Source organism: Budorcas taxicolor, chromosome 25 (genome assembly GCF_023091745.1).
Source record: "Budorcas taxicolor isolate Tak-1 chromosome 25, Takin1.1, whole genome shotgun sequence".
NCBI lineage: Eukaryota > Metazoa > Chordata > Mammalia > Artiodactyla > Bovidae > Budorcas > Budorcas taxicolor.
The window spans coordinates 1,766,091-1,792,482 of NC_068934.1; the positions used below are offsets into that span (position 1 = coordinate 1,766,091).

General features: G+C 39.0%; 2 protein-coding genes and 10 non-coding genes across 15 annotated transcripts in view; 9 read left to right on the forward strand and 3 right to left on the reverse strand.

The window, feature by feature from the left end:
• Positions 1–168: 168 nt before the first annotated feature.
• On the forward strand, positions 169–12,113 carry TAF1D (TATA-box binding protein associated factor, RNA polymerase I subunit D). Of its 4 annotated transcripts, none has more exons than XR_008201500.1 (14): positions 169–301; positions 1,652–1,794; positions 2,369–2,753; positions 3,743–3,918; positions 6,149–6,206; positions 6,458–6,631; positions 7,350–7,406; positions 9,034–9,085; positions 9,294–9,315; positions 10,032–10,066; positions 10,670–10,716; positions 11,017–11,078; positions 11,463–11,499; positions 11,759–12,113. XR_008201500.1 is itself a non-coding variant. In XM_052661655.1 (6 exons), the coding sequence occupies exons 2-6, from the start codon at positions 1,736–1,738 to the stop codon at positions 6,599–6,601; spliced, it is 822 nt and encodes a 273-aa protein (XP_052517615.1). In that variant the 5' UTR covers positions 169–301; positions 1,652–1,735; the 3' UTR covers positions 6,602–6,718. The 4 variants fall into 4 exon arrangements, 1 of the variants encoding a protein (XP_052517615.1); XR_008201498.1 differs by having other exon boundaries at positions 9,294–9,329; positions 11,759–12,111; XR_008201499.1 differs by lacking the exon at positions 7,350–7,406 and having other exon boundaries at positions 9,294–9,329; positions 11,759–12,111.
• LOC128069314 (small nucleolar RNA SNORA40) lies at positions 7,087–7,214 on the forward strand. The gene has a single exon (XR_008201568.1). It is a non-coding gene; the product is annotated as a small nucleolar RNA SNORA40 (small nucleolar RNA).
• On the forward strand, positions 8,855–8,985 carry LOC128069310 (small nucleolar RNA SNORA18). The gene has a single exon (XR_008201564.1). It is a non-coding gene; the product is annotated as a small nucleolar RNA SNORA18 (small nucleolar RNA).
• LOC128069318 (small nucleolar RNA SNORD5) lies at positions 9,131–9,201 on the forward strand. The gene has a single exon (XR_008201570.1). It is a non-coding gene; the product is annotated as a small nucleolar RNA SNORD5 (small nucleolar RNA).
• Positions 9,815–9,951, forward strand: LOC128069304 (small nucleolar RNA SNORA8). The gene has a single exon (XR_008201558.1). It is a non-coding gene; the product is annotated as a small nucleolar RNA SNORA8 (small nucleolar RNA).
• On the forward strand, positions 10,428–10,561 carry LOC128069306 (small nucleolar RNA SNORA1). The gene has a single exon (XR_008201560.1). It is a non-coding gene; the product is annotated as a small nucleolar RNA SNORA1 (small nucleolar RNA).
• Positions 10,806–10,878, forward strand: LOC128069303 (small nucleolar RNA Z40). Its single transcript, XR_008201557.1, has one exon. It is a non-coding gene; the product is annotated as a small nucleolar RNA Z40 (small nucleolar RNA).
• On the forward strand, positions 11,105–11,226 carry LOC128069309 (small nucleolar RNA SNORA32). The gene has a single exon (XR_008201563.1). It is a non-coding gene; the product is annotated as a small nucleolar RNA SNORA32 (small nucleolar RNA).
• LOC128069305 (small nucleolar RNA SNORA25) lies at positions 11,531–11,657 on the forward strand. The gene has a single exon (XR_008201559.1). It is a non-coding gene; the product is annotated as a small nucleolar RNA SNORA25 (small nucleolar RNA).
• CEP295 (centrosomal protein 295) overlaps positions 11,988–26,392 on the reverse strand; it is a 48,499-nt gene continuing 34,094 nt past the window's right edge. Inside the window, exons 18-29 of the mRNA XM_052661654.1 lie at positions 24,813–24,965; positions 21,384–21,475; positions 20,803–20,905; positions 20,182–20,430; positions 19,246–19,385; positions 18,568–18,742; positions 17,357–18,003; positions 16,589–16,729; positions 12,687–12,780; positions 12,436–12,600; positions 12,245–12,345; positions 11,988–12,089 (exon numbers count right to left, since the gene is read on the reverse strand). Of these exons, the coding sequence (XP_052517614.1) occupies positions 11,988–12,089; positions 12,245–12,345; positions 12,436–12,600; positions 12,687–12,780; positions 16,589–16,729; positions 17,357–18,003; positions 18,568–18,742; positions 19,246–19,385; positions 20,182–20,430; positions 20,803–20,905; positions 21,384–21,475; positions 24,813–24,965 (2,162 nt within the window). The remainder of the gene's footprint in view (positions 12,090–12,244; positions 12,346–12,435; positions 12,601–12,686; positions 12,781–16,588; positions 16,730–17,356; positions 18,004–18,567; positions 18,743–19,245; positions 19,386–20,181; positions 20,431–20,802; positions 20,906–21,383; positions 21,476–24,812; positions 24,966–26,392) is intronic.
• LOC128069311 (small nucleolar RNA U2-30) lies at positions 20,990–21,061 on the reverse strand. The gene has a single exon (XR_008201565.1). It is a non-coding gene; the product is annotated as a small nucleolar RNA U2-30 (small nucleolar RNA).
• LOC128069313 (small nucleolar RNA U2-19) lies at positions 21,221–21,300 on the reverse strand. Its single transcript, XR_008201567.1, has one exon. It is a non-coding gene; the product is annotated as a small nucleolar RNA U2-19 (small nucleolar RNA).

Genomic DNA, 26,392 nt, shown 5'->3' on the forward strand with positions numbered 1-26,392 from the left:
CTCACTCAACTCCGCCTCTCCAGGGTTAGGGCGTCCAAATCCGCCCACTCGAATCGGACCTCCCCTCGCGGGGATAAACATGGCGCCCGCGTCACGCCACCTCCCAGCTCTCCCGTTCATCCCGGAGTCCAGTTGTTATCGCGAGACTTCCGCCCCACTATTAGCTTGGGCGCGCGCCGCGCCCAGCCTTTCCTCCCGCGCGGCGGCGGCGGCGCCAGCGGCTGTCTGCAGTCTTTCTTTCGGAGTGCTATGGTCGGGTAGGTTGCTGTCCGCAGCAGAGGCCCGTGCCGAGCCGGCGCAGGTTGGTATACGCCATCTGTCTCTGGAGGGGTCGGAAAGGACACGGGCGTCCGGGCCTTGGGGTCGGCGGAGGGGTCGCCTTGTGGTTTTTCCCGGGCCCTGTGGGGCGGGGCGGGGTTGGGGTCCAGCCGCGGGGGTCGAGCCCTGATGGCGGAGGGCACGCGGTGGTTGTGGACTGCGGGCCTAGGGCTGCGCTGCGACCGTGGCCCGAGTGTGGCCCGTGAAGTGGATGTTAAAATGGAGCATGAAACAATGCTTATTCTCTAAATGGCGGCTGAGTGCGAGGTAGCGGTTGCTGACGCCATCCTCGCTCGACGTAGGTGCCTCCTGGAGACGCTTGCCCCAGGATCGCGCAAGGGCGAGTTGTTCGCGGCCGCGTGGTCCGGTCAGCAGAGTCCCCGACTGGGAAGCAGTACTTCCACAGGATTGCTTTCCAAATTCCGGAAAAGACTGTTAGCTTTAGTTTTGATAATACCTATCGCTGCCATTGGATCCACTTAAGCATCTGCCTACAAAGCCGGAGACCAGGATTCAATCCCTGGGTTGGGAAGATCTGGAGAAGGGAATGGCAACCCACTCCAGTATTCTTGCCTGGAAAATCCCATGGACGGAGGAGCCTGGGAGGCTACAGTCGTAAAGAGTCAGACACTACTGAGCGACTTCACTTCATGACTTAGATTTTGCAAAGCTTGAGATCTTTGTGACCTATTGTCTTCCTGTACTTGAAATATGTCGCTCTTAAAACGCTAAAAACGAACAGTGGGAGAATGATGGCATCCTCTATAAAGGAGGTTGAGAAGTAAAAGACATTATTATCCTTTAAAAAATTTTGCCCAAAACACTGTATCCATGGAAGTGAAAAAAAGACAACGGGCATTATCTGCAAGCCTTTTATTGAGAATTTGGAGAATTTAGAACTTTTAATACCCTAATAGTAAATCCCAGACCAGGAGTTTGGATTGAGGTAGTAAGACCTAATGATTACTTTCCCTGCTATACTGGGCCACACATAGTAGTTAACTTCTGTTGAACACTGATACTCTTCATTGTACATTACTATGGCTAAGGGTTAAAGTTACATTTTTTCCTGTTGGGAAAGTTCCTTGATACTGTTGGAAATTACCTACTCTTCTGGAATCTTATTCCATTGGACAGATGAAGGAGGCAAAACTGAAACAACCCGTGAATCAAATCTCTAGATTTTAGAATTGATCTGAATTTACAGTTATTACCAGAAAATATTAAAGGCTTTGTAAGTGATATGGCCTTAATTTACATATTTACATAACTCACAGCTACATCAAAATTTGCATTACTCTGATTACTAACTGTTGGCATTAATTTGTTCAAGGAAACTACACCACATTTACCAGATTTTATACGGTCAGAAATCTATTGAAAGCAAAAGATAATTTGAGAGGGACTTGGATCAAGAATGGATTGTCTTAACTATACAACGGCATCTGATTTAGCTGTGGAAACTGAGAATCAAAGGTAAGTGCCTTTAAAAAAAAAGATTTTTCCTGGATAAGAGACTGGATGGTAATATTTACTGTATTTGAATTACTGGGAAGGCATAAGAATTGGAACAGAAAAGGAAAACTTGGTTTGGACAGGCCTTTGAAGTTTTTGAACTAAGAAGATGGGTATTAGTGAGTCTTGCTTTAAAATCAATTTGTTCTTATTTCACGTTAGCAAGGATGCTGGGCTTATGTATTATGATGAAAGGTATCTAGTCTAAATCATTGATCTCACTGGTAAATCACATGAGCACTTCTAGTATATTCATATCAGATACGTCTCTACTAGGATACTTTTGTTTTATTTAGAGGAGGCTTTGTCCTGTTTCATTTAGGATCTAGCAGTGAACAAGGATGCCTTTATGGAACTCACATAAAGGAAGATCACCACAGCAGTGGCATTATGGCCCACTTCAGTTTGTTAGTACTGAGCCCATCTTTTAAGAAATTATTCTAAGCATGTTTTCCTGCTTTGATTTTAAAAACATTACTGGTAATAAATATTCAGTAATTTGAGAGGGTGCGATTAATCTTTCCCTGTTTTCTAGTGACAGCTCTTCCTCTGGTAGCAGCTTATTTAAAACTCAGTGTGTTCCTGTCCCACCTAAACGGAGGCAAAGAAACTCTATTAGAAAATTTGTTCACATACCCAAAAGTACTCAGGCAACAGAGACATCTAGTGACTCATCTATAGAGCCAAGACCACTGACTTTAAAGGCTATTTTTGAAAGATTCAAAAATAAGAAACATAAACGTAAAAAGAAGAAATACAAGCCAACGGGAAGATCAGTGGGAAGACCAAAAGGAAGGAGAACCACTAGATACTCACAAATTACTGAGAAACAATTTAAAGACAAAAGACCTGGTTTCCCATTTTTAGAATCAGAAAATGGAAGAAAACCATTACCTTGGAGAAAAATTTTAACCTTTGAGGTGAGTCATTATTTATATATGCTCATATACAGCTTAAATGTGTGAAATGAGTTGTTGGTCACTTTTAGAATTTAGGTAACACCTGGAACATGCAGTTTGCAACTTTGATAATACTTCTTTATCCTGACTACACTGCCACTTAAATGCCACCTCCATCAGTTCAAAGTTGACTTGGGCTTCTGGATGTAATCTTTACTAGTATACTGGGTGGATATATCTGCATGTAAATCCAAGGACGTTTTTGTACCTTGCTCTTACCCAAACAGGTTTTAAACATCATTCCTAAAACTCAAATAATGTCTAATTATTTTACTGTAACCTAAGTCAAACCCACACCTGACTTTTGTGTTCAGTGGCTTTAGTAGATTTCATTTCTGACAGAATCACCTGACAGATCAGCCAGTTCATAGCAGTAGACTCAAATATTTAAGTTTTAAGTGACTACATAATTTGTTGGACACGACTGAGCAACTTCACTTTCACCTTTCACTTTCATACATTGGAGAAGGAAATGGCAACCCACTCCAGTGTTCTTGCCTGGAGAATCCCAGGGACGGGGGCACCTGGTGGGCTGCTGTCTATGGGGTCGCACAGAATCTGACACAACTGAAGTGACTTAGCAGCAGCAGCATAATTTGTAGTCACTTGTTCTAAAATCTGATTTATTGGAAAGGATTAGTAATTAACCTTTTATGTTTAAAAGTGACTAAAACAGACCCTTCAATTTGCATTTAAAAAAAGTCTTTAGAAGCATCCAAACCATATACAAGATTTGTGCTTGTTTTTCTTGGTGTACCAACTTTGGTAACTTGCTTGGTAGAAAAGTGAATTCTTTTTATAAGCAGTGTTTGTTTGATAGAGGTGATCGCCATATGGCAGAGTTAGAGCCTCCTTGTTATTTTAGAACATAAGCATCTATCTGCTAAGCTGTGGCAGAAAAAAATTTTTTTCCAAGTCCATGACTTACAACAGGATGTTCTGGTATATAGCAAGCAGTGGCAAGAGGATTTTTTAACTACCTTGAAAAACTGAAGTATGAATACTACCTCAAGGAATCCTTGAAACAGATGAATGTTGCTGAAGATTTAGAAAAAGACGACCTTGATAGTCGAAGATACAGATACTTGGATGATGATGGATCTCTCTCTCCTATTGAAGAGTCAGCGTAAGTTCAGACATTGGAACAACTTTGAACATTAGTATGCTTTTAAATTTTCATGTTGCTCCACATTATACTATCAGTTTGTTTAGATTTTGATTTAATAGTTTTAATGTTTAAAATTCATATTAAATGTTCAGTTCAGGCGCTCAGTCATGTCTGACTCTTTGGGACTCCATGGACTGCAGCATGCCAGGGTTCCCTGTCCATCACCAGCTCCCAGAGCTTGCTCAAACTGAGGTCTCTCCAGTCGGTGATGCCATCCAACCACCTCATCCTCTGTTGTCCCATTCTCATGCCTTTAATCTTTCTCAGCATCAGGGTCTTGTCCAAGGAGTTGGTTCTTTACATCAGGTGGCCAAAGTATTGGAGTTTCAGCTTCAGCATTGGTCTTTCCAAGGAATATTTAGGGCTGATTTCTTTCAGGATTGACTGGTTGGATCTCCTAGCAGTCTAAGGGACTCTCAAGAGTCTTCTCCAACACCACAGTTCAAAAGCATTTCTTCAGTGCTCAGCTTTCTTTATGGTCCAACACTCACATCCATATATAACTGTTGGAAAAACCATACCTTTGACTAGACTGACCTTTATCGACAGAGTAACATCTCTGCTTTTTAATAGGCTCTCTAGGTTGGTCATGGCTTTTCTTCTATGGAGCAAGCATCTTTTAATTTCATGGCTGCAGTCACCATCTGCAGTGATTTTGGAGCCCAAGAGAATAAAAGTCTGTCACTGTTTCCATGTTTCCTCATCTGTTTGCCATGAAGTGATGGGACCAGATGCCATGATCTTAGTTTTCTGAATGTTGAGTTTGAAGCCAACTTTTTCACTCTTTTCTTTCACTTTCACCAAGAGGTTCTTTAGTTCTTATTCACTCTCTGCCATAAGGGTGGTGTCATCTGCATATCTGAGGTTACTGATACTTCTCCCAGCAATCTTGATTCCAGCTTGTGTTTCTTCCAGTCCAGCGTTTCTCATGATGTACTCTGCATAGAAGTTAAATAAGCAGGGTGACAATATACAGCCTTGACACACTCCTTTTCCTATTTGGAACCAGTCTGTTGTTCCATGTCCAGTTCTAACTTGCTGCCTGACCTGCATACAGATTTCTCAAGAGGCAGGTCAGGTGGTCTGGTATGCCCATCTCTTTCAGAATTGTCCACAGTTTATTGTGATCCACACAGTCAAAGGCTTTGGCATAGTCAATAAAGCAGAAATAGATGTTTCTCTGGAACTCTCTTGCGTTTTCCATGATCCAGCAAATGTTGGCAATTTGATCTCTGGTTCCTCTGCCTTTTCTAAAACCAGCTTGAACATCAGGGAGTTCATGGTTCACGTATTGCTGAAGCCTGGCTTGGAGAATTTTGAGTATAACTTTACTAGCCTGTGAGATGAGTGCGATTGTACAGTAGTTTGAGCATCCTTTGGCATTGCCTTTCTTTGGGATTGGAATGAAAACTGACTTTTTCCAGTCCTGTGGCCACTGCTGAGTTTTCCAAATGTGCTGGCATATTGAGTGCAGCACTTTCACAGCATCATCTTTCAGGATTTGAAACAGCTCAACTGGAATTCCATCACCTCCACTAGCTTTGTTCGTAGTGATGCTTTCTAACTAAGGCCCACTTGACTTCACTTTCCAAGATGTCTGGCTCTAGATTAGTGATCACATCACCATGATTATCTGTGTCGTGAAGATCTTTTCTGTACAGTTCTTCGTGTATTCTTGCCACCTCTTAATATCTTCTGCTTCTGTTAGGTCCATACCATTTCTGTCCTTTATTGAGCCCATCTTTGCATGAAATGTTCCCTTGGTATCTCTGATTTTCTTGAAGAGATCTCTAGTCTTTCCCATTCTGTTCTTTTCCTCTATTTCTTCACATTGATCGCTGAAGAAGGCTTTCTTATCTCTTCTTGCTATTCTTTGGAACTCTGAATTCAGATGCTTATAATCTTTCCTTTTCTGCTTTGCTTTTCGCTTCTCTTCACAGCTATTTGAAAGGCCTCCCCAGACAGCCATTTTGCTGTTTTGCATTTCTTTTCCTTGGGGATGGTCTTGATCCCTGTCTCCTGTACAGTGTCACAAACCTCAATTCCATGTTACTTAATATTAAATAAGTATTCATACTTAAATGTATTTAATAGTGATGATCAACTGGTATTCCTGGTTCAGTTGTATGTCATAACAGTATGCTATGAATTTATTGTCAACTGAGTGATGATGATTTTAATATTACAGAGCAGAGGAGGAGACTGCAGCAAACCTTGAACATGATGAATGTGATATTAAGTTGGTGGTAAGTGACATATTCCATTTCATTTTGGGAGGGCAGGAGTTGACAAAGGGAGATTTTTATCGTGTAGATAACTGAGAACATCAATTAGCAGTACTGTGTCAATAGTACTGTAAGTTTTAATGTGTTGTATTGTTACTAGGATATCAAATTTAAAAACATCCAAATGTAATTTTCAGGTTAAGTAACCTAGTTATATGTAAATACTAGTGCAGTAAAATTGGTCATATGTCTTACCAATATTTCTCATGCAGGAGAATAGTTATTTCATAATAAGCTCTGAATTTCCAAAGAAGAAGAATGTATATTTGGATCAAGAGGAATATACTGAAGAAACTGCTTTGCTTAGAAAGAGAATATCAAAATCTAAACACTGGACAGAGGACAAAATGGCCTGAAGAGAGATAGGATTATAAGTACCAGACAAGGTAAACAGAATAAAAGCGAAGATAAGTGTCTGTTGCCAGCCTTGGAAAAAAACAACCCTGTAAGAAAATAAAGAATACTTAAAACAGATTTGTGAAACTCTTGAAGTAATAATTATAAGAAAAATTACGTAGAAATAATGGAAGCTGTTACTGCAGAGATTGACTTGACAAATAATAAAAGTCCCTACTGTTTTTGCCTGTGATGGTTTATTTCTAGGTAAGAGAACTTAAAGGTACCATTTGAGCACTGAATCAAAGAAGAGATTGTAATCTTGAAAAGTTTGCATAAACAAATTTTTTTTTCACCTTAGGGGACCTACAACTTCCTGTTTTTGTTTTACTTAGACGAGTTTAGTGTGAAATGCTGAGTAATGTAATAACTTAATTTTCCCTTCCTAATTACCTGTATTTCAAATATCATTTTCATCACCACTGTATATAATGTATTTTACAGTAGCACTTGTGTTTGGTTTTGTTTAATTTGTGGACAAAGACTTAACAGACAAGTGCGAAAGTAAATCCTCTTTTGCAACCCACAACTCATTGTTCAGTATGAGTTTTGATACAGATAAGAAGGAACATGATCCATAAAACGGGTGTGTATTGATGAGCATAAAGATTGCTTCCAGGGCTGTAAAGCTTCTGAATTACCAGCTGTATTGATCCTAGTACTCAGTTTTCATGTTGACATAAAACAAAGATGGGCTTCTTTTTTTAGGCTTTTATCTTCGGAATACAGTGTCTGGATTTTGCAAAGATATGTCTAATGCTTTAGGTGAGTTTGGTTCAGATTTGTGTAAATGTGAGAACATTGTCAGAAGTTCTCCAGAGGTTTAATTTTTGAAAGGCATTTTTGCCAACTTTAAATTTCTATTCATGTAATTTCAGAAAATGAATCTCAGAATTGGCACATTTTATAGTGACATTGTGCCAGGATTTGCTTTCAGGAAAGGGTCCCAGAACTATAAGCTATCAGAATCTTGGATATTCCCTCTTCAAGCATATGAATTTTTAATCTCCTAACATCCCCTATACAATTTAAAATTTTTATTGAAGTATAGCTGATTTACAATGCTAATTTCTGCTGTACAGCAAAGTGACTCAGTTATGTAATTTTCCTCTTATGATCTATCACAGAATATTAATTCCCTGTGCTATATAGTAAGCCCTTGTTTATCTTATGAATTTGTATCTGCTAATCCAACGTTCCCAGTCCATGGCTCCCCCACACCCCCACCTCCTGTCCAACCACAAATTCTTATGTTTGTTTCATAGATGTGTTCATTTGTGTGGTAGTTCTGACTTAGTTTGCTTTGTATATTGCTGGGTCCATCCATGTTGCTATAAATGTCATCATTTTCATACACCCCTCCCACACATCTTTTCATCTCAGTTCAGTTCATCTCTCAGTGGACATTTATGTTGGTTCCATATCTTGGAATAGTGCTGTAGTGAACACAGGTGCAGGTATCCTTTCCAACCATGTTTTTCTTGGCGTGGGATTGTTCCTCATATGGTAGCTCTACTGTAGTGGCAGTACCAATCTACATTCCCACCAACAACGTAAGAGAAGGTTCCTTTTTTTCTCCAACACCCTGGCTGGCATTTATTTGATGGCCATTCTCACCAATGTGAGATGGTACTTGATTATAGTTTTGATTTGCATTTCTCTAATAGTGATGTTGAGCAGAACCCACACCCCCTGCAGCAGAAGTGCTGAGTCTTAGCCAGTAAATCACCAGGGAAGTCCCACTATTTTTTAAGGGATGCATATGCTAAAATGAAGTAGAAAATTTAATACTCTAATGCTAGAAATGACTACACAGGAAACATAATTTCATAAATCTGAATGATATACAAATGCCAAATTTGTCCTCGTGATACCCAAATGGTCAGAACATCAGGCATATTAACATTTTCCTGTATTTTCATAATTGTTATCAATGAGAAAATATTTTACATTTTAGGTCTCAATTTAAAGCCAAAAATTCATTTAAATAGTTTTGTAGTAATCTGGGCACTGCATAGGTTAAACATTGTAGTAATGAAGTTCTTAATAATCAAGCTTAAATTTACGTATGTAATGTTTTAGTTCAGCTGTAATAACTACTTGGTACTTTGTACTATCTTTCCTAAGCACTGATTTAAAAATACATGTCGTGATTAATTCATAGTATGATTTCCTTATATTACTTAATTTAAAATTAATTAAACTGATTAACAGTTGAGGTCTATCCCGATGGGGCTTTTTCTATAAACCTACGTCGTTGGAAACGCCTCACAGAGTAACTCTGTAGTTTCCTTTACTCATAGAACTACCTGTTAGATCTGTGGGAAAGAACTACAAGACATAGCTGCCAATTAAAACTATGAAAAACCTAACAATTTTTTTTTAATCTTAGGTATTGGCACATCCCAATGATCTCTGTCAAGTTTTAGGGTGTGATAACTTGGGTAAGTTTTAGTTAGTGACTAATTTGGAGTGGGGTTACCATTCCAGTTCAGATGATGAATTTAATGTTCAACTGCTGAATGATACAGATATGAACTAAAACTCAATTCTGATAGAGCTGAGTATAACAATATTTAAATAAGCATATATTTTAGGTTTTTGTTTTTTAATCATGAGTAAGTAACCCAGTCTTTTATTTGCTATCTGCAGGAATTAATATGATTTGAACTTGGTAAGTTTTTAGAGGTAAGTAGAATATTTAATTTCTATTCAAATAAGATTCAGAAGTTCTGACGACAATGAAATTTTGAGTATGGCATTCCATTACTGTTGTGACTGCTAGTTGTTTAGGTGTAAAATAGAATTAGCAAGATTTTGGCCAAAAATTTGCTGTAATATTTGTACTTACAGAATTGGAAAAAAAATGAAGACACAGCGTGTGTAGGGCATGGAAATGCCCTGGTCCCTTGCATACTTTATTAAACTAACATGTAAATATCAAGTATGATTGGATAGTTTCCTATGTGAAAGTTTTATAGGTATAGAGAGGGTAAAAAGGTAACGACTAAGTTTATAATTTAAGATAAGAGTTAATGTAGTTGCCTTGCTGTAATGACAAATAGTAAAAAATTATTTCACAGGTTACAAAAATTTTAGAGGTGTGTGAAAGTAAATTTCTCAGATAGTATCATTACAGAATGAGGTTGGGGTGGTTCCAGTTCAATCATAATTGCACTGCATGGTATCTGCATTCAGCAGTTTGTTCCTGCTGGCTGTTCAAAAGACAGTGCGATATAAATTCAGTATCTGGCATCGTTGGTTTTTTTGCTTTGTGCATGTTAGACCTGGTATTTCTACTGATACAGTGTCCTTTTAGTTTCTTATATTGTTCAGTTTGACATAATCTTCAATAGTAACTAATACTTTTTTCCTACGGTTGTCATTAAGAAACTAGACAGATCCCATCTCGTGACCCTAAACAGGTATTTCGCTTTTCACTTTGTTGCTTTTAGCAGCTTTCCTTTACTGATAACATGCTTAGCAAAGCGGAACTTCTATTCAGGTGCTGCTGCTAAGTCACTTCAGTCATGTCTGACTGCGACCCTGTAAACTGCAGCCCACCAGGCTCCTCCCGGCAAGAACACTGGAGTGGGTTGCCATTTCCTTCTCCAATGCATGAAAACGAAGTGTGCTCAGTTGTTTCCAACTCTTAGCAACCCCATGGACTGTAGCCTACTAGCCTTCTCCATCCATGGGATTTTCCAGGCAAGAGTATTGGAGCTGCACAGGTGCAGAAGCAGCCTTCTGCACATTCTCTTAAGCTTGGGAAACTTACTTATAAAAAGCCTCATTCTACTGAAAATGGGCACTTGTTCATGGGGTCCATGAAACTGTTAATGCGGCTACATTGAAAACACAGGTTTTGCTTCCATCACTGTAATTTTATTGCAGTGGTGACAATGAGACCTGTAACATTTTTTTTTTTTTTGCTAGGCTCATGAGTAAAAATTGGATATAATATGGCTTTTCAGTATTAGGAAAGATGAAGGAATAAAACCAATGTACTTGCTATATTTCACTTATAGGATCCTATAGTAAACTGCTTGAGGAAATTGGATCTGGAAGATTACAGGTAAGATTTTCATCCCCTCCCCCCCTTGTATTTAATGAAAAAAAGTAGACGTTAAATAGCCTATTAGGTGTTTTACTGTTTTTTTTCAGTGATGTTATGATGATGGGCAAATTGTTCAACTGCTCTGAATGGGCTGAGTGAAAACAGCCTTTCTGAACATCTGTATTAAACTATATCTTAAAACATGAAAGCTCTAAGATTAAAGTAGCCTGAGAACATTTATGTTTTGCAACAAAGTTTAGGTATGAATGAAAGTGGAACTGAATCAGTCTCAGTTATTGCTAAAATCCTTTTCTGTAGGTGGCAAACTGAAGTGAACTCCACTGAAGATCTAAGAGGCTGAACTAAAATAACTGTGGCAAGTAATTTGTTTTATGTCAGGTTTTCATGGTCATTACCAAGGCTTTTAGAATGCAGTTTCTCATTTGCTGTGGACATGACCATAAAACAAATCCCAACTAGGTTTTTCTTCGTGCTACTTTGTTAGCATTCAGCCTGTTGGGAACATTTTATTAGCCTTAATTAACAACTTGTGAAGGTCAGCACCATTCTAGTATAAATAGAACACAACCATTTTTCTAATTAGGTTTTATAATACCCAGACATTGCTAGTCTGTGCCTAGCATTGAACACAGTCTATGCCTAGATTTCTGGAGTTGTTTTCTAGTTTATTACTGGGGAAGCTGGCTTCAGAACTTTACATGAGCATCTCTGAAAATGAAACCTTTACTATTTCTGTTATACAGGCATCACAGGTGTGGATTGAGCAGAACTTTTTGAAAGGTATGTACACATTAGAGAAAATAATTTTTGTAGGTCATTTCAAAGAGGGCTGATGGGACCAAATCCTGGAGCCCTTAACGCTGTGACCAAAGATTGAATTCTCCATTGGATGTAATAGTCACTTGATAGTGCTATGTTTTCCTGATGGAGATACAAGCTACTCATTCCTGATGGAGATACAAGCTACTCATATCCATGACTGGTGATGTGGGAAAGTGTAAATGTCTTCCAAATTTAACCAATATCTACTCTTCTTCAGGGCTATCTTGAAGATGGCAACTATGGAGGAGCTATGGTGACTGGCAGTGCAAAGAATCAGGAAGTGTGAAAATTGTTAAAAATTTATTGACTTAAATAACTTGCCCTATGTTATGAATAAAAAGAAACCTTTGTGCAGAAAGTCAGCATATATTTCTGGCTCGAAGCTTCTCTAATGTTTTCTGTGGAGGAAATAATATCAGTTATTAATATCAGGCTCTGAATGTGCCTTAGACATGAAAAGTTGGGGTTATGTATGGGATGCTGCTTACCTTATGAAATTCTTTTGTCCTTGCTCTGTTTTGGGCATGTGCATCTTGTTTTGCTCTAATCTGTAAGAAATTTGTATGGAATTAAAGACAGATACATGTATAGTCACTAAAGTTGCATCTGACTATGCAACCCCATGAGCTGTAGACAAGGGATTTGCCCATGAAGGGGTTGCCATTCCTTTGTCTATCAAATATATATAAATCCATATACATACCCTAGTGTCCTTTTGTGTGTATGAGGTGGTTGCAGTCTTTATATCTTCAGGGAGAGACACCCTAACTTCACTCATACCCTTTAGGTGACTCACAAAGGAACCTGAGTGGAGAACAAGCCACGGAGTAAAATACATAATGCCACTGAGGAAAACCACTAAGTAAATACATAATTCTTTTTGTTAACAGATACCTGTAGTTTTCTCCGTTATTGTTTTGGTTTGAGAATTTCCAGAGGCATGAACTTTGTCCTTTATCTCTTTATGTCTCTGTGAGGATCTCTCTCTAAATGCCTTTTTTCTTTTTATGAATGCTTCTTGTAAGCTCTCTGGTGCAGCTGTACACCTTGAAAAGGTTTCTGTTTAAAATATTTTTAAAAAGTATGTCAGCAGTACACAAAAGTTCTCATGAATGGGTGTTGGTTCACCAATCTGATGCACATACCTGCAGACACAGTTGGTTTCTCCAGTGGATGTTCTGACATAGCTGGATAATCTGAGTTTTCTGTTTCTGACAGAAGAGGCAGAAATTCACTCACCTAATTGCAAGAAAGTCATAGAAGACTTTACCACTTCAGAGAAGACTACTTTTGCAACTGCCTTTCTAGAAAATTCAGTCCTAAAGTTATTCTGAGTTGACCACAGCAGATGACCTTCAAAAACTGAAAGGATGAGCCAAGCAAGAACTGAAAAATGTAAAGGAAGACTTACAAAGCAATAGCACTTAATTTAGTTATCCAGCCACTAACTAACTCACATGGACTACAGCCTTGTGAGGATGAAAGGCTCAATGAAACTGTCCAAGACAGGTCATGGTGGAGAGTTCTGAGAACACGTGGCCCACTGGAGAAGCATTGCGAACCCCATAAACAGTATGAAAAGACAATACAACACTGAAAGATGGAACTCCTCAGGTCAGCAAAAGAGGTGGAACCAAAGTGAAAACGTAGGATGTGGCTGGTGATGGTCCAATGCTGTAAAGAATAATACTGCAGAGGAACCTGTAATGTTAGGTCCATGAATCAAGATAAATTGAAAGTGGTCAAACAGGAGATAGCAAGAGTGAACATCAACATTTTAGGAATCTAAATGGATTAAAATGGACTGGAATGGGTGTATATAACTTAGATGACCATCATCTCTCTTAGAAGAAGCCCTCATAGTCAACAAGAGTCAGAAATGCAGTATTTGGGTGCAGTCTCAAACAACAGTGATCTCTACTTGTTTCCAAAGGCAAACCATTATCACAGTAATCCAAGTCTATGCCCCAAACAGCAACGGCAAAGAAGCTGAAGTTGAATAGTTCCATGACTTAAAAGACCTTCTAGAACTAACACCGAAGAAAGATGTCCTTTTCATCACAGGGAATGCAAAAGTAGGAAGTCAAGAGATAAGTGGAGTAATGGGCACGTTTCATTTTGGACTACCAAATGAAGCAGAGTACACAGGAAACTTCCCTCATAGCTCCTGCAATGCAGGAGACCTGGGTTCAATTCTTGGGTTGGGAAGATCCCTTGGAGAAGGAAATGGTAACCCATTCCAGTTCCTGCCTGGAGAATCCCATGGACGGAGGAGCCTGGTAGGCTACAGTCCATGGGGTCGGACATAACTGAGCAACTTCACTTTCTTAGTAACTAAACAACCACCACCACCACAGCAAACACACTCTTCCAACCCTAATCCTACACAGGAGATGACTCTACACATGGACATCGCCAGATGGTCAATACCAAAATCAGACTGATTTTATTCTTTGTAGGCGAAGATGGAGCAACTCTATACAGTCAGCAAAAACAAAGACGAGCTGACTATGGCTCAGATCATGAAGTCCTTATTGCCAAATTCAGACTTAAGGAAGTAGGAAACATCACTAGAAACCACTAAATCAAATCCTTAACAATTATACAGTGGAAGTGACAAATAGATTCAAGGGATTAGACCCGATAGAGTGCCTAAAAAACTATAGGACACTGCATGGGAGGCAGTGATCAAGACCATCCTGAAGAAAAATGCAAAAAAGCAAAATGGCTGTCTGAGGGGGCCTTACAGAGAAGAAAAGAGAAAGGCAAAGGAGAAAAGGAAAGATATACTCATCTGAATGCAGAGTTCCAAAGATCAAAGAAACAGATGAAACCAATAGAATGGAAAAGATCAGAGATCTCTTCAAGAAAATTACAGATACCAAAGGAACATTTCATGCAAAGATGGGCACAATAGAGGACAGAAATGGTATGGACCTAATAGAAGCAGAAGATAGTTAAGAAAAGGTGGCAAGGATACATAGAAGAACTGTATGAAATAGACCTTCATGATCCAGATAACCACAATAACAGGATCACTCACCTACAGCCAACCATCCTGGAGTGCAAAGTCAAGTGGGCCATAGGAAGCATCACAAACAAAGCTAGTGGAGGTGATGGAATTCCAGGTTGAGCTATTTCAAATCCTAAAAGATGATGCTGTTAAAGTGCTGCACTCAATACGCCAGCGAATTTGGGAAGCTCAGCAGTGGACACAGGACTGGAAATGGTCACTTTCCATTCCAATCCTAAAGAAAGGCAATGCCAAAGAATGTTCAAACTACAGCACAACTGCACTCATCTCATGCTAGCAAAGTAATGCTCAAAATTCTCCAAGCAAGGCTTCAACAGTACATGAACAGAGAACTTCCAGATGTTTAAGCTAGATTTAGAAAAGGCAGAGGAGCCAAAGGTCAAACTGCCAGCATCCACTGGAGAAGGAAATGGCAACCCACTCCAGTATTCTTGCCTGGAAAATCCCATGGACAGAGGAGCCTGACAGGCTACAATTCATGGGGTTGCAAAGAATCGGACACGACTGAGCAACTTCACTTCATTGGATCATAGAAAAAAGAGCTCCAGAAAAATATCTGCTTTATTGACTGCCAAAGCCTTTGACTGTGTGGATCACAACAAACTTGTGTAAAATTCTTCAAGAGATGGGAATACCACACCACCTAATCTGCCTCCTGAGAATCAAGTTAGAACTGGACATGGAACAATGGACTGGTTCCAAATTGGGAAAGGAGTACGTCAAGGCTGTATATTGTTACCCTGCTTATTTAATTTATATGCAGAGTACATCATGTGAAATGCCAGTCTAGATGAAGCACAAGCTGGAATCAAGGATTGCCAGGAGAAATATCAAAAACTTTAGATGTGCAGATGACACCACCCGTATGGCAGAAAGTGAAGAGGATATGAAGAGCTTCTTGATGAGGGTGAAAGAGGAGAGTGAAAAAGCTGTTTTAAAACTCAACATTCAAAAAACAAAGATCATGGCATCTAGTCCTATCACTTAATGGGAAATAGATGGGGAAACAATGGAAACAGACTTATTTTCTTGGGTTCCAAAATCCCTGTGGATGGTAACTGCAGCCATGAAATTAAAAAGATGGAAGAAAAGCTATGACCAACCTAAACAGCATATTAAAAAGCAGAGACATTATTTTGCCAACAAAGGTCCATCTCGTCAAGGCTATGTTTTTTTCTGATAATGTATGGATGTGAGAATTGGACTACAAAGAAAGCTGAAGAATTGATGCTTTTGTACTGTGGTGTTGGAGAAGACTCTTGAGAATCCCTTGGACTGCAAGGAGATCCAACCATTTAAGACTGCATTTAAGATCCAATCTTAAAGGAAATCAGTCCTGAATATTCATTGGATGGACTGATGCTGAAGCTCCACTACTTTGGCCACCTGATGCAAAGAACAGACTCGCTGGAAAAGACTGATGCTGGGAAAGACTGAAGGCTGGAGACGGGGATGACAGAGGACAAGTTAGTTTTATGGCATCACCAACTCAATGGGCATGAGCTTGAGCAAGCTCCAGGAGTTGGTGATGGACAAGGAAGCCTGGCATGCTGCAGTCCTTGGGGTCACAAAGTCAGATATGACTGAGTGACTAAACTGAATAGCACTTTGTTAACACTGTTTTGTACCATGTGCTTCCCTCATAGCTCAGCTGGTGAAGAATCTGCCTGCAATGCAGGAGACCCTGGTTCGATTGTTGGGTTAGGAAGTTTACGTGGAGATGGGATAGGCTACCCACTCCAGTATTCTTGCCTGGACAGAAGAGTCTGTCCTCAAGGACAGAGGAGCCTGGTGGGAGTCGCTCAGAGGGAGACATAACTGAAGGCTAAGCACCAGCAGCAGTAGTCCTATCAGCTTACCCACTGTCAGTTTTCTATTGTGAGCACATTTGTACAGTGATACTGTAAGAAGAAATGTCATGTACAAAGCAAAGTAAAAATACCCTTACCCCCTAAATTTCAACAATAGGTTGCTATATAATTGAGGTTTATTAATGAGAGCTGTGAAATTTACCTGAAAACAGCTCTTTGCCTCATCATCTCTCTTTTCTTCTAGAGTTAAGTTTGCAAAATCCATTTCAGCAATACTGATATCACTGGTGCTTGTCAATGTAAGTTCTGGTTCTTCCATTATACCATGGCCAGACTCTGTTTCCTGTGTAACAAAAGGGAAACCACATTCAGAAGGGAAAAAATAATGTACATTATGGAAGAACAGGCTGTTCAACTACTGACACCAGAGAAGATCTAGTCTGCATTATAAAGCCAAACGCTCACAGGACTAGGTGGCCAGACTGAGTAGGGGCTGTAGAGCATCAGAGTCTGCATCCTACCTAAATGGAGCAGTGGCTGGCTACTGGGCTGCAGCCAAATGTAGGATGCTAGAGCATCCTTTGTAAGAGAACAACCTTTAACACTTAACAAGAATACAAGAAAATCCAAAAGGTGACCAAAACACCTTATTTTCTGCTTACCCATGGCAGGACAAACAGTACTAGAAGGTAAAAGCTATGTTTAGGTGACTGCTGAAGCACAGGCTTAGCTACAGTTTTTCAAGTAAGCTGGAGAAGAGAAATGTAAATTGGAAAGAAAGATATGTAAAATTCAGAGGGAGGTCAAGTTAAAAAATTTGTCATTTCTGCATTTCATTGGAGATTTCCAGTGATTATGAGACTATCTCAGATAAGAATGTGAAAAAGCAGCTTTGTTGCATGTCCTGCAATTTTGTTTTCAAAGTCTTTCCTGAAAATGAATTCAAGTATACAGCACAGATTTCACTTACCCAGACTGGAATAGATCTCTGTAATGAAAATGATCCAGAATTTACAAAGAGCTCTGATTGTCCAAGTTGAGATGGGTTTTCTACGATTGTTGGAATTCCTGCCATAGTTGAGTCTTGAAGACATTTTTCATTCTGAACAGTGAGTGAATATGGTATTTGAATTGAAGTTCCCATCTCTACTGTCCTTACACATAAATGAGAGTCACTTTCCTCTACCTGTGGATTTAAATCACAGGTTTCTTTTTTATCATCAGTGAGTCCTTGACCTTGTAACACTGTATCAAGTCTTTCTGACAGTTTTTCAAAGCCCAGTCTTTCTTTTCTGCCTTCTTCTGGTTGGTCTTTTATTGACAGCTCACTAGAGGTAGAACCACATGCAGTGCTATGCTGTAGATTTAACTGATGAAATACCTCAGCCTCGCCAGATGAACTGAAGACCGAGCTTTGCAAATTTCCTACTGAGAGCTGGAAATGAACACTTTTTTGCTCGTTTTGTAACGGTTCATTTTGTTCAGTCGAACAGTTCTGATTTTCCACATTTTGGGAAGCTCTCGCTTCAATGCTAAAAACGCTTGGTTGATCGGCATGCTGGCTCCCTTCCTGTGAAGAATATTCTGGTTGAAGTTGTCGAAAAGATTGTTCAGACCCTGTAAGAGATCAGTTGATCATAATTAGGTGTTGTAAAACTTAGATATAGTCTCTAACAATTTCTGAGAAAATTATAAATAAAGCCAGGTTACTAATAAAGTTCAGAAACAAAAACTGAGGTACACAAACAAGAACAGGAAGCTAAAGGATGGTCACTGATTTTCAAATAATTACTGCTCACACCATGTATTTTCTCCTATATTTAATAAAGGAAACATAGCTATTAGACACAATCAGGACCTTCCCCCCATAACAGAATATTGACTTTATAACTGAAAGACAGACTAACACATTCATATCTCACAGATGGGTATGTTGTGATATGTGTACATATATATATACACACACACATAATTTGTATAAAAAGTTTTAGAAGGATACTTTAACTGTAAGAGCTGAGGTAGGGAAGCTGAACAAGAGGCAGCACTTACTACCCTTAAAAGGAATAAGGGTGTAAGTGGAGACAAACCAAGAGCTACTAGGCACAATTTCCAAGGAAAAATGATATGAACAACCATGAGAAACTGTTAAGCTTTATTTAACTTTCCCGAACTTCTGCATACCCTCAATATCTTCTGCAGCAAAACTCTGAGCTGTGTCACAAGCCAAGATAGGGTCAGGCTGCTGGTTCAGACTGGTATTAGAAGAATGCAGGCTGGCCCTCCTCAGTGCTGTAAAAGAAGCCATACTTTTGGGGGATGGAGTAGCACGGAGGCTTTCACAGGAAGAACCTGACCTCTGATGGGAAACAGGGAAAGGCTGTGTTACCAGTTGCATCAACAAATCCTCATGTTTCTTTGCTATTGCGCTTCCTTAATCACCATTTCACTATCATATTAACAACTTGCTTATTCAAACCCAATTCTTTCACTTTAGGAAATATGGAAGAGACTTTTTATTTAGAAAACAAACTGTATTAACTAACAAGACACAGTTCAGAACATGACAATCATTTTCTGATAAGCAGGAACTATGCAGAGTTGCCTGGAAACAGAAAGACCCATGTTTGAATCTTAGCTCCTTTACTCTGTAGGAGGAGACTTTCAAAATTTTACAACATTCTATTTACCTGACTAAGACTATATTCCATCAAAGTAACTCCCCCCAAAAAACCCTGAAAACTAACGATTAAAATGTTCTCAAGTTTTATGGAATGAAAGGCTAAGAATCATTCTTCTGTTCTAACAGAAGAAAAGACAGACTGTGTTTTGAAATTCACTGCAAAGAAGCATCTACTTTACCTGGTTAAAGTCTTTGCTGTCTTGAGAAATCCCAGAGAAACATGATAACAAATCAAAATCTGGATGTGGTTCTAAGGGTTTAAATAGCTGACGATGCAGATTTGGAAAACTGTGCTCCAATTCTGGAAAGTTAAAGTCAACTGTTGGAATTTTAAGGAAAAAGAAAAAGACAAAGACATTTATCTTAAAAGTAAAGCCTAGAAAAGGAGTACTAAGAACATATTCATAAAGGTTATTTTAAGGTAACTGCAACTCAACAAAATTATTTCCATTCTTCTCATTACCAGCAGATGCTGTCAAATTAAGCCCTATCATTATTTCTGATGCAAAAGTGGGGGGTGGGGGGTTTCCAAACCCTTTGACAAATTTAAGTTTCCATTTCTACTAGCCTCAAAGTCTTTATGGGGTTTAGGAATAAGATGCCATTAGGGTCACTGCTTTGCTACAATAAACTTTGTTACTCTCAGGTCATTTGGGGATCAATTACTTAAGAAAAGCTCACTATACGGAGTGCTACCATGGGCCAGACACTGAACTTCATGTGTATTATTTCACTTTATGTGTATTATTTCCAACACCTCTTCTACAGAAGATGAAGAGTAAGCTGCCTGTGGTCTCAGGAAACAGTCATAGGGTCTGTATGACTTTAGTTCATGTGCTCAATACAGGCAGTACTGCCTCCACTGCTGTAGGTAACTTTACAAAGGTAAAGGAAGACCTGCTCATCTCTTCCACATGGTCTTCAGTCTGATTCCAGAGCTCCTTTCACTAAGTGCCCTCCTCAGTGTTTTCCACGTTATAATTGCTACAGCAAGCCATCAAAACACAAAGCTCCCAACTTCTCCCAACTAAAAAGGATGATAGGTTAAAAATGAAGAACACTTAGTTTACATAGACATATTTATTTAAAAAGTCTTACTTTTAAATAAAACTTACCCTGAAAGTCTGTTTTTTCAGTCATCAAATTTGTTTCATTAATGTACTTATCTCTCATCTGTTGAATGTGTGTCTGACCAGATGTCAGTGTTTCCACTGCACATAAAAGAGGTTTATGGACGTCCTGAGAGTCCTGTCTTTGAAAAATATCTTGTGTTGAAGGAACTCTAGAACTTAAAACATTTGTTTCCTGTTCTTTACCGGCAGGAGGTTCTTGTTCCCTATGATCCACATGCTCTGGGAATGACTCTGAAAATGGGGTTTAATGAAAATACTTAATGGCTGGGTACTTCCTTTGAGACAGATTTTAGCAGACAGACATAGCAACATACATTGATAAGGAATCAGTACAACCAAGAAACGTGCTTGGTAGTTCCCACCGATATTAGCAGACCCTGCTCAATGTGCTACTGGAGATTGATAGAGCATCACTGTGACTTCCAGACATGTTCAGAATATCATACTGTCCAATATTCTAAAGGCATGATTACTTTACTTTTGAGATTTAAAAAACAATCCCTCTCAGCACATTCTGAAAAACAAGGTTAGTTCTCATCACTGTACTGCAACTCAACTGGTGTTTGACTTTCAATTTGTTTATAAACGTTTTGATACTCATACCTGGCTCTGTAAGGCTTAAATCTATGTTTTCATAACTTAAAAAACTCCCAGTGGAAACAGTTACTGAAGATAATGGCTCATGATAAACTTCTTGTGTTTCAGCCTAAAAATTAAGAACATTAGGTCACTGTGTAGGAAGAAATAGCTAGAAAAAACCCAAACTGCCAACAGTAGCAGTTATTAATTCTGAGCTCAGATCAAGTGTAGAAACCTTCATAGTTACATAAAGTTCTGCAGTAAAATCTTTTCATCATTGCTCAGAACTCATCAGCCTTTCATACAAGCACACCCACAAGCAACTCTCACTTACCCACCAGTATCTCACTTACCCACCAGCCCCTTAATTATCCAGTCACCTATACACACACACACACACACACACCCCTTCACACCCCTTATTTTAAATTATTCTTTTGCTTCTCAGAACTACAGAGATCATGCATCAGGTACACTGAGTGGTCTTCTGATGCTCAGATTTGGCCACTTTCATCACTGATCCACTTCAGTAAGAGCAGATCTCAGAGAACACAGATGAAGCCAAGCAGCTCTAATGATGCAGGGCACATCAAGACATTACTAACCTTAACATCTGGATCCAGGTACGTATGGCCTTCTCTCTCCACAGCATAGCTTAATACTGCATAATTCTCAACCACAGCCTCCTCGACTTTGACTAAAAGGGGGAGGGAGGAGGAAGGAATGGATTATGACAAATCAAATTCTTAGCACCAGAAAGCATAATTTCCTGCTTTCCTACAATTTTCTTTTTTTGACTAAGAAGAAAAAAAATTCATGTTATTATTCATTAATAATATTTATAGCTAGCACATGTACTTTTTCATGAAAAACTGTAGTTGTTATTATTCTATGAATAAAAACCCTTTAAAAAAGAGCCAGTGTGATTGGAAATGCTTCTATCATCATTTTAAGTAAAGAAGCAAGAATATTCAATCATAAGCACAACTTTCATCTCAAAGTTGAGAAAAATGTACATTAAAGAAAGTGCAACCAGTGGTAGAACAAGGAGAAATTTGACTTCTTCATAACTTGCAGTGCTGTCTAAAATCACAGGAGCATGTACTGCCTTTACTATGAATTATCATTCCTAATTACATTTGACATACTAAAAACACATACAAATTATACTATCTCACTATTAGTAATCTGGGTATTCTGAGTTAGTTTTTTTCTTACTCTCAATAGCCAACATTTGTGAGAAAGCTGGCCAAAGCATATGTCATCTGTGGCTCTGAAACAGAATAAAATTAAAACTGTTCCACCAAATATAAAATAAAATTTTCATCTCATTATCACCATGATATTAAGAGATCATGCTAATTAAATGTTTCTTAAGTGTGTTTATGTAAGAAATGTTTTCTAAGAGGTCACATATCCCAGGCACATACGCATCTATATATGTGTGTAGATAAATATTCATAAAATGATATCTGTATTATAGATAATTAAGTAAAACTACAGAAAATATTGTATTTAAATATAATTTGTTTTTAAATACATTTTTTGACTCCTAGTTGAATTAAAAATATTGTGACATAATTTAACCATTAAACTGTTACTTGGTTGCTTCTATATACACTAAGATTTTAAGTGAAGAAAGTAAGAAACTTAATAGAGGTGTTTTTTTTTAAGCAGCTCATCTCAAAAGCCAGTTTTGAGATGAGAAGTTAGGGATTTTTCATTTCAGAATCACAATTCTATAACTGTTATTATCTATAACAAACCAAAGATTCCCCTAGAGATGGGTGGCCCAGGGTAGCATTTGGGTAGTGATAAGAATTGAAAAATAAAAATGAGAGAGAGAGAAGCAAAGTCAAGATACTTAAGATGTTGAAGAATTCAATGGACAGGTCCCTGAAAGTAACTGGAAGAGAAGTATCACTGGTTTGAAAACAGCTCACTGATAACGGGGACACAGTGAGAGGTTCCTAAAAAGGGGAAGTTACATCATTAAAGCAATGCCTTAAAGAGATTAATCTTCCCATATTGCTACAGGAAGGCAACATTTTCTGCTTTCCTGAGAAGCAAAGCACCATTTCCTGCTTTCCTACAAAAGCAAAGGGTACAGAGTGCAAAGCTAGGGAGTACCACCTAAAAAGCTGAGAAACCAAGGTGAGGTGATGACCTGAATCAAGCGGTAGGGAGGGAAAAGACAGTAACAACACTAAGACCCTCCCTTCCAAGGTAGAAACAATACCACCTCAGGATGATTGTGAGAAAGAGACAAGCAGCCTCTGACAGCCAGGAGCAAACCTGGCACTACTGGCTATGCCTTGGAGTTCTCCTGGTAAACAGGTACAGTGTTACAGAATATAAATATTGGAGAAGGCCACACTCTGTGACTGATGGGTCAACACAAAAATCAGACCATCAGTTCTCATGTCTGAACATAGACAAAACCATGAATACTGTCCAAACCACAAAAACAACCATCTCCTTATCCTGGCTGACGTTGAGTGACTGCTGCTTAACCAATTACAGCTTTACTTAGCCTAACTCCATTATTCCTACCTCCTAGATAGGAATTTTGTAGGTATCCAATAATGGAATCACACTTGCTTCCTGATAGTATCCAATACTAAAATAAGCAAATCCCTATTTCCTTGAACCCTCCCCAAAATCACCTAATAAAAGCCCAAGTCTTACAGTAAGTCCTTTCTGATACCCTGTCACTCACTCACTTTTGGTTCCCCATGGTGTGCATGCTCTCTCACTGCAGCAAGTCAAAGCACACAGCTTTCTTGTGTAGGTGTGTCCTCTGGTAGTCTTTGGCTAGAGGACATTGACAGGTAGAATAAAAAGGAATCCGAGTATTCACTGAGTGAGTGAGTGAATGTCACTCAGTCATGTCCAACTCTGCGATCTGATGGACTATACAGTCCATGGAATTCTCCAGGTCAGAATACTGCAGTGAGTAGCCTTTCCCTTTTCCAGGGGATCTTCCCAACCCAGGGACTGAACCCAGGTCTCCCACATTGCAGGCAGATTCTTTACCAGCTGAGCCACCAGGGAAGCAAAGAATACCAGAGTGGGTAGCCTATCCCTTCTCCAGCGGATCTTCCAGACCCAGGAATCAAACCCGGGTCTCCTGCATTGCAGATGGATTCTTTACCAATTGAGTTATCAGGGAGGCCCTTTAGTATTCACTGGCCAAATCTAAAAAAAATGCTAATAGTTTTATTTCAAAATTTCAAAAACTATAATTCATCAGAAGTTATATCTGTAGTTATTTCAATCTCCAATTTAAAAAGGAGATGCTGAAGTCAATTTCTCTATAAACTCCCATATAGAAAATAGGTCTCGCTCTTTTCTCATTCTATTAAACACTAGATACAACTAAGGTAACAGTTATCCAAGTGTAAGTGATAGCTAAAATAAGAAGAAATCTGGTTAGAAAAAGGCAACTTTTAAAAAGATACTTTAGAAGTAATGAAGCAGTACTGGAACTATGCTCTGTAGGGTCAATATTACACGTAAAAAACAGCCTGTTATAAACATGCATAAATTCAAAAGCAAGAAAATTAACATCAGTTGTCTCTGAGTGGCAGATTTTAGTCATTTAAAGTTTTTTCCTTGTAACTTGTTCTTTAATACTTTTCAGCATTTAAAACTAAACATAAAGCAGCTCATTTAGAATGCCACAGATGTGAAATTACTTATTATCTAAATAAGCTTCACTTTCCTTATTCAACTTTTTGCTTATGGAATATAGGCTTCTTATGGGAAAAAATTTTACAGTATGTAAACATAGGAAATAGACAGTGAAACCCAATCTCCAACAAGGGTTAACCTGTACTAACACACTGATTCTTATTTCAGACAGTTTTCAAATGCATGAACAAACTTTTCTCCTCTCATTTAACACTTTCACAAAACTGCAGTTTTACTGAAGTTATTTACCATTTTTCATTACACGCAACGCTACAATAATTATCTTCTGCCCACATACTCTTGTGCACAGCAATTCCACTTTTGATTCCTTTCTCTCTCACCTGCTTTATCAGAGTCATCACCACAGATGTTCTCCTGAGCAACTGGGTGAAGACAACCAAATGGATCACGGTCCAGAGGGCTCCCAAGAAAACTTTGTTCTCGGCTTATTGAGACCCTCAGGGGGTCTCTGTCTTGACAAAAATCAGGTTTACCTGGGAGGAAAAAAAACTGACTTACTGAATGTTAGAAACTTATGTTTCTTGAAACTAAAAAGGGTAAAAATCTAAACTCTTAAAGGTTTGATCAATGTATCAAGAAAAAGTAACTGCTTAACTTTCACACAGCCTTTACATTGTTTTACTTCAATTTTACTAAGTTTTTAATATGCCTGGAGAACTTACTAACCATTAATATTGTAAAGGTATAATATGTATTCATAATATAAAATTCAAAAACTGCCACAGCTAATCTGTGGTATAAGGGACCAATTCAGGTGTTTACCCTGATTTCCTTATGCCATTCTTTTTCTTCCCTGCACCCTTGCCCCATTCTGTGCCTGTTCCCCCTGATTTCCGAGTGCAGCTGTGGCCACATGGCCAAGAGGATAGCCGGAAATCCATCGGGGTCTCCCCACACAGGCATGAATCCTGTCAGCCGTGGCGCTGGTGCTTTTCCCCTTAGAAGGTGACCCTTTGACACTTTTGCAGTTTGAGGGTCTGCGATAAATCTGATCACGGTGTGTAGCATTCCATTTCTCCAGAGAATAAACCTTTCGTCTTCCCTGGGGATGATGTTGAGAAAGAAGAGTTAATATCAAGAGTACAAAGGAAGAGTTTATGGAGTTCTCTTACATTCCAATTCCTGACCTGGATGGTATCTACCTGAGGGTGATTTTCAAAGTACTTATTAATATTTATGCTTGAAATAAACACTTATGAAACAAAGGAATGGGAGACACTCAGAAGTAGAAGCTAATTTACTGGAGGCAACTCCAGAAAAACTTGAGAATTAAGAGGCAAGATGTATTACAAAATAACGGTGTGTATTAGGGAACTGAAAGCAGGTAGAAGGTTTAAAAACATGTACTTGGAAAAGAGCCCTCCCATCACTGGAGATTCCTGTCTCTCAACATCATCCCCAGGGAAGACGAAAGGTTTATTCTCTGGAGAAATGGAATGCTACAGATCTGTGATCAAATTTATCAGACCCTCAAACTGCAAAAGTGTCAAAGGGTCACCTTCTAAGGGGAAAAGCACCAGCGCCACGGCTGACAGGATTCACGCCTGTGTGGGGAGACCCTGATGGATTTCCCGCTATCCTCTTAGCCATGTGCCCACAGCTACACTCTGAAATCAGGGGGAACAGGCACAGAATGGGGCAAGGGTGCAGGGAAGAAAAAGAATGGCATAAGGAAATCAGGGGTATTGAAAGAAAGTCTACATCCTCTTCTCAGGTCCCTCAGGTCTGCCTCCATAGCACAAATAGCCAGGCTTGTATCAAAGCTAGAGGATCTTTCTTTGAAGAAACTAAATTGTAAATTGCTCAGGTAAAATAACCACAGGTACTAAGTGGACAGTCCTCAATGAAAAGCCACCTTTTCAATGAAATCCAGAAGTAAATAAGGTCCCCACCTATAAAA

Bases quoted from the DNA above. Each gene is read 5' to 3' on its own strand.
- TAF1D (XM_052661655.1), top strand. From the start codon at position 1,736: ATGGATTGTCTTAACTATACAACGGCATCTGATTTAGCTGTGGAAACT. The intron at 2,754-3,742 runs GTGAGTCATTAT...TCTGGTATATAG, and splicing joins GAAAAATTTTAACCTTTGAG to CAAGCAGTGGCAAGAGGATT. The intron at 3,919-6,148 runs GTAAGTTCAGAC...TTAATATTACAG, and splicing joins TCTCCTATTGAAGAGTCAGC to AGCAGAGGAGGAGACTGCAG.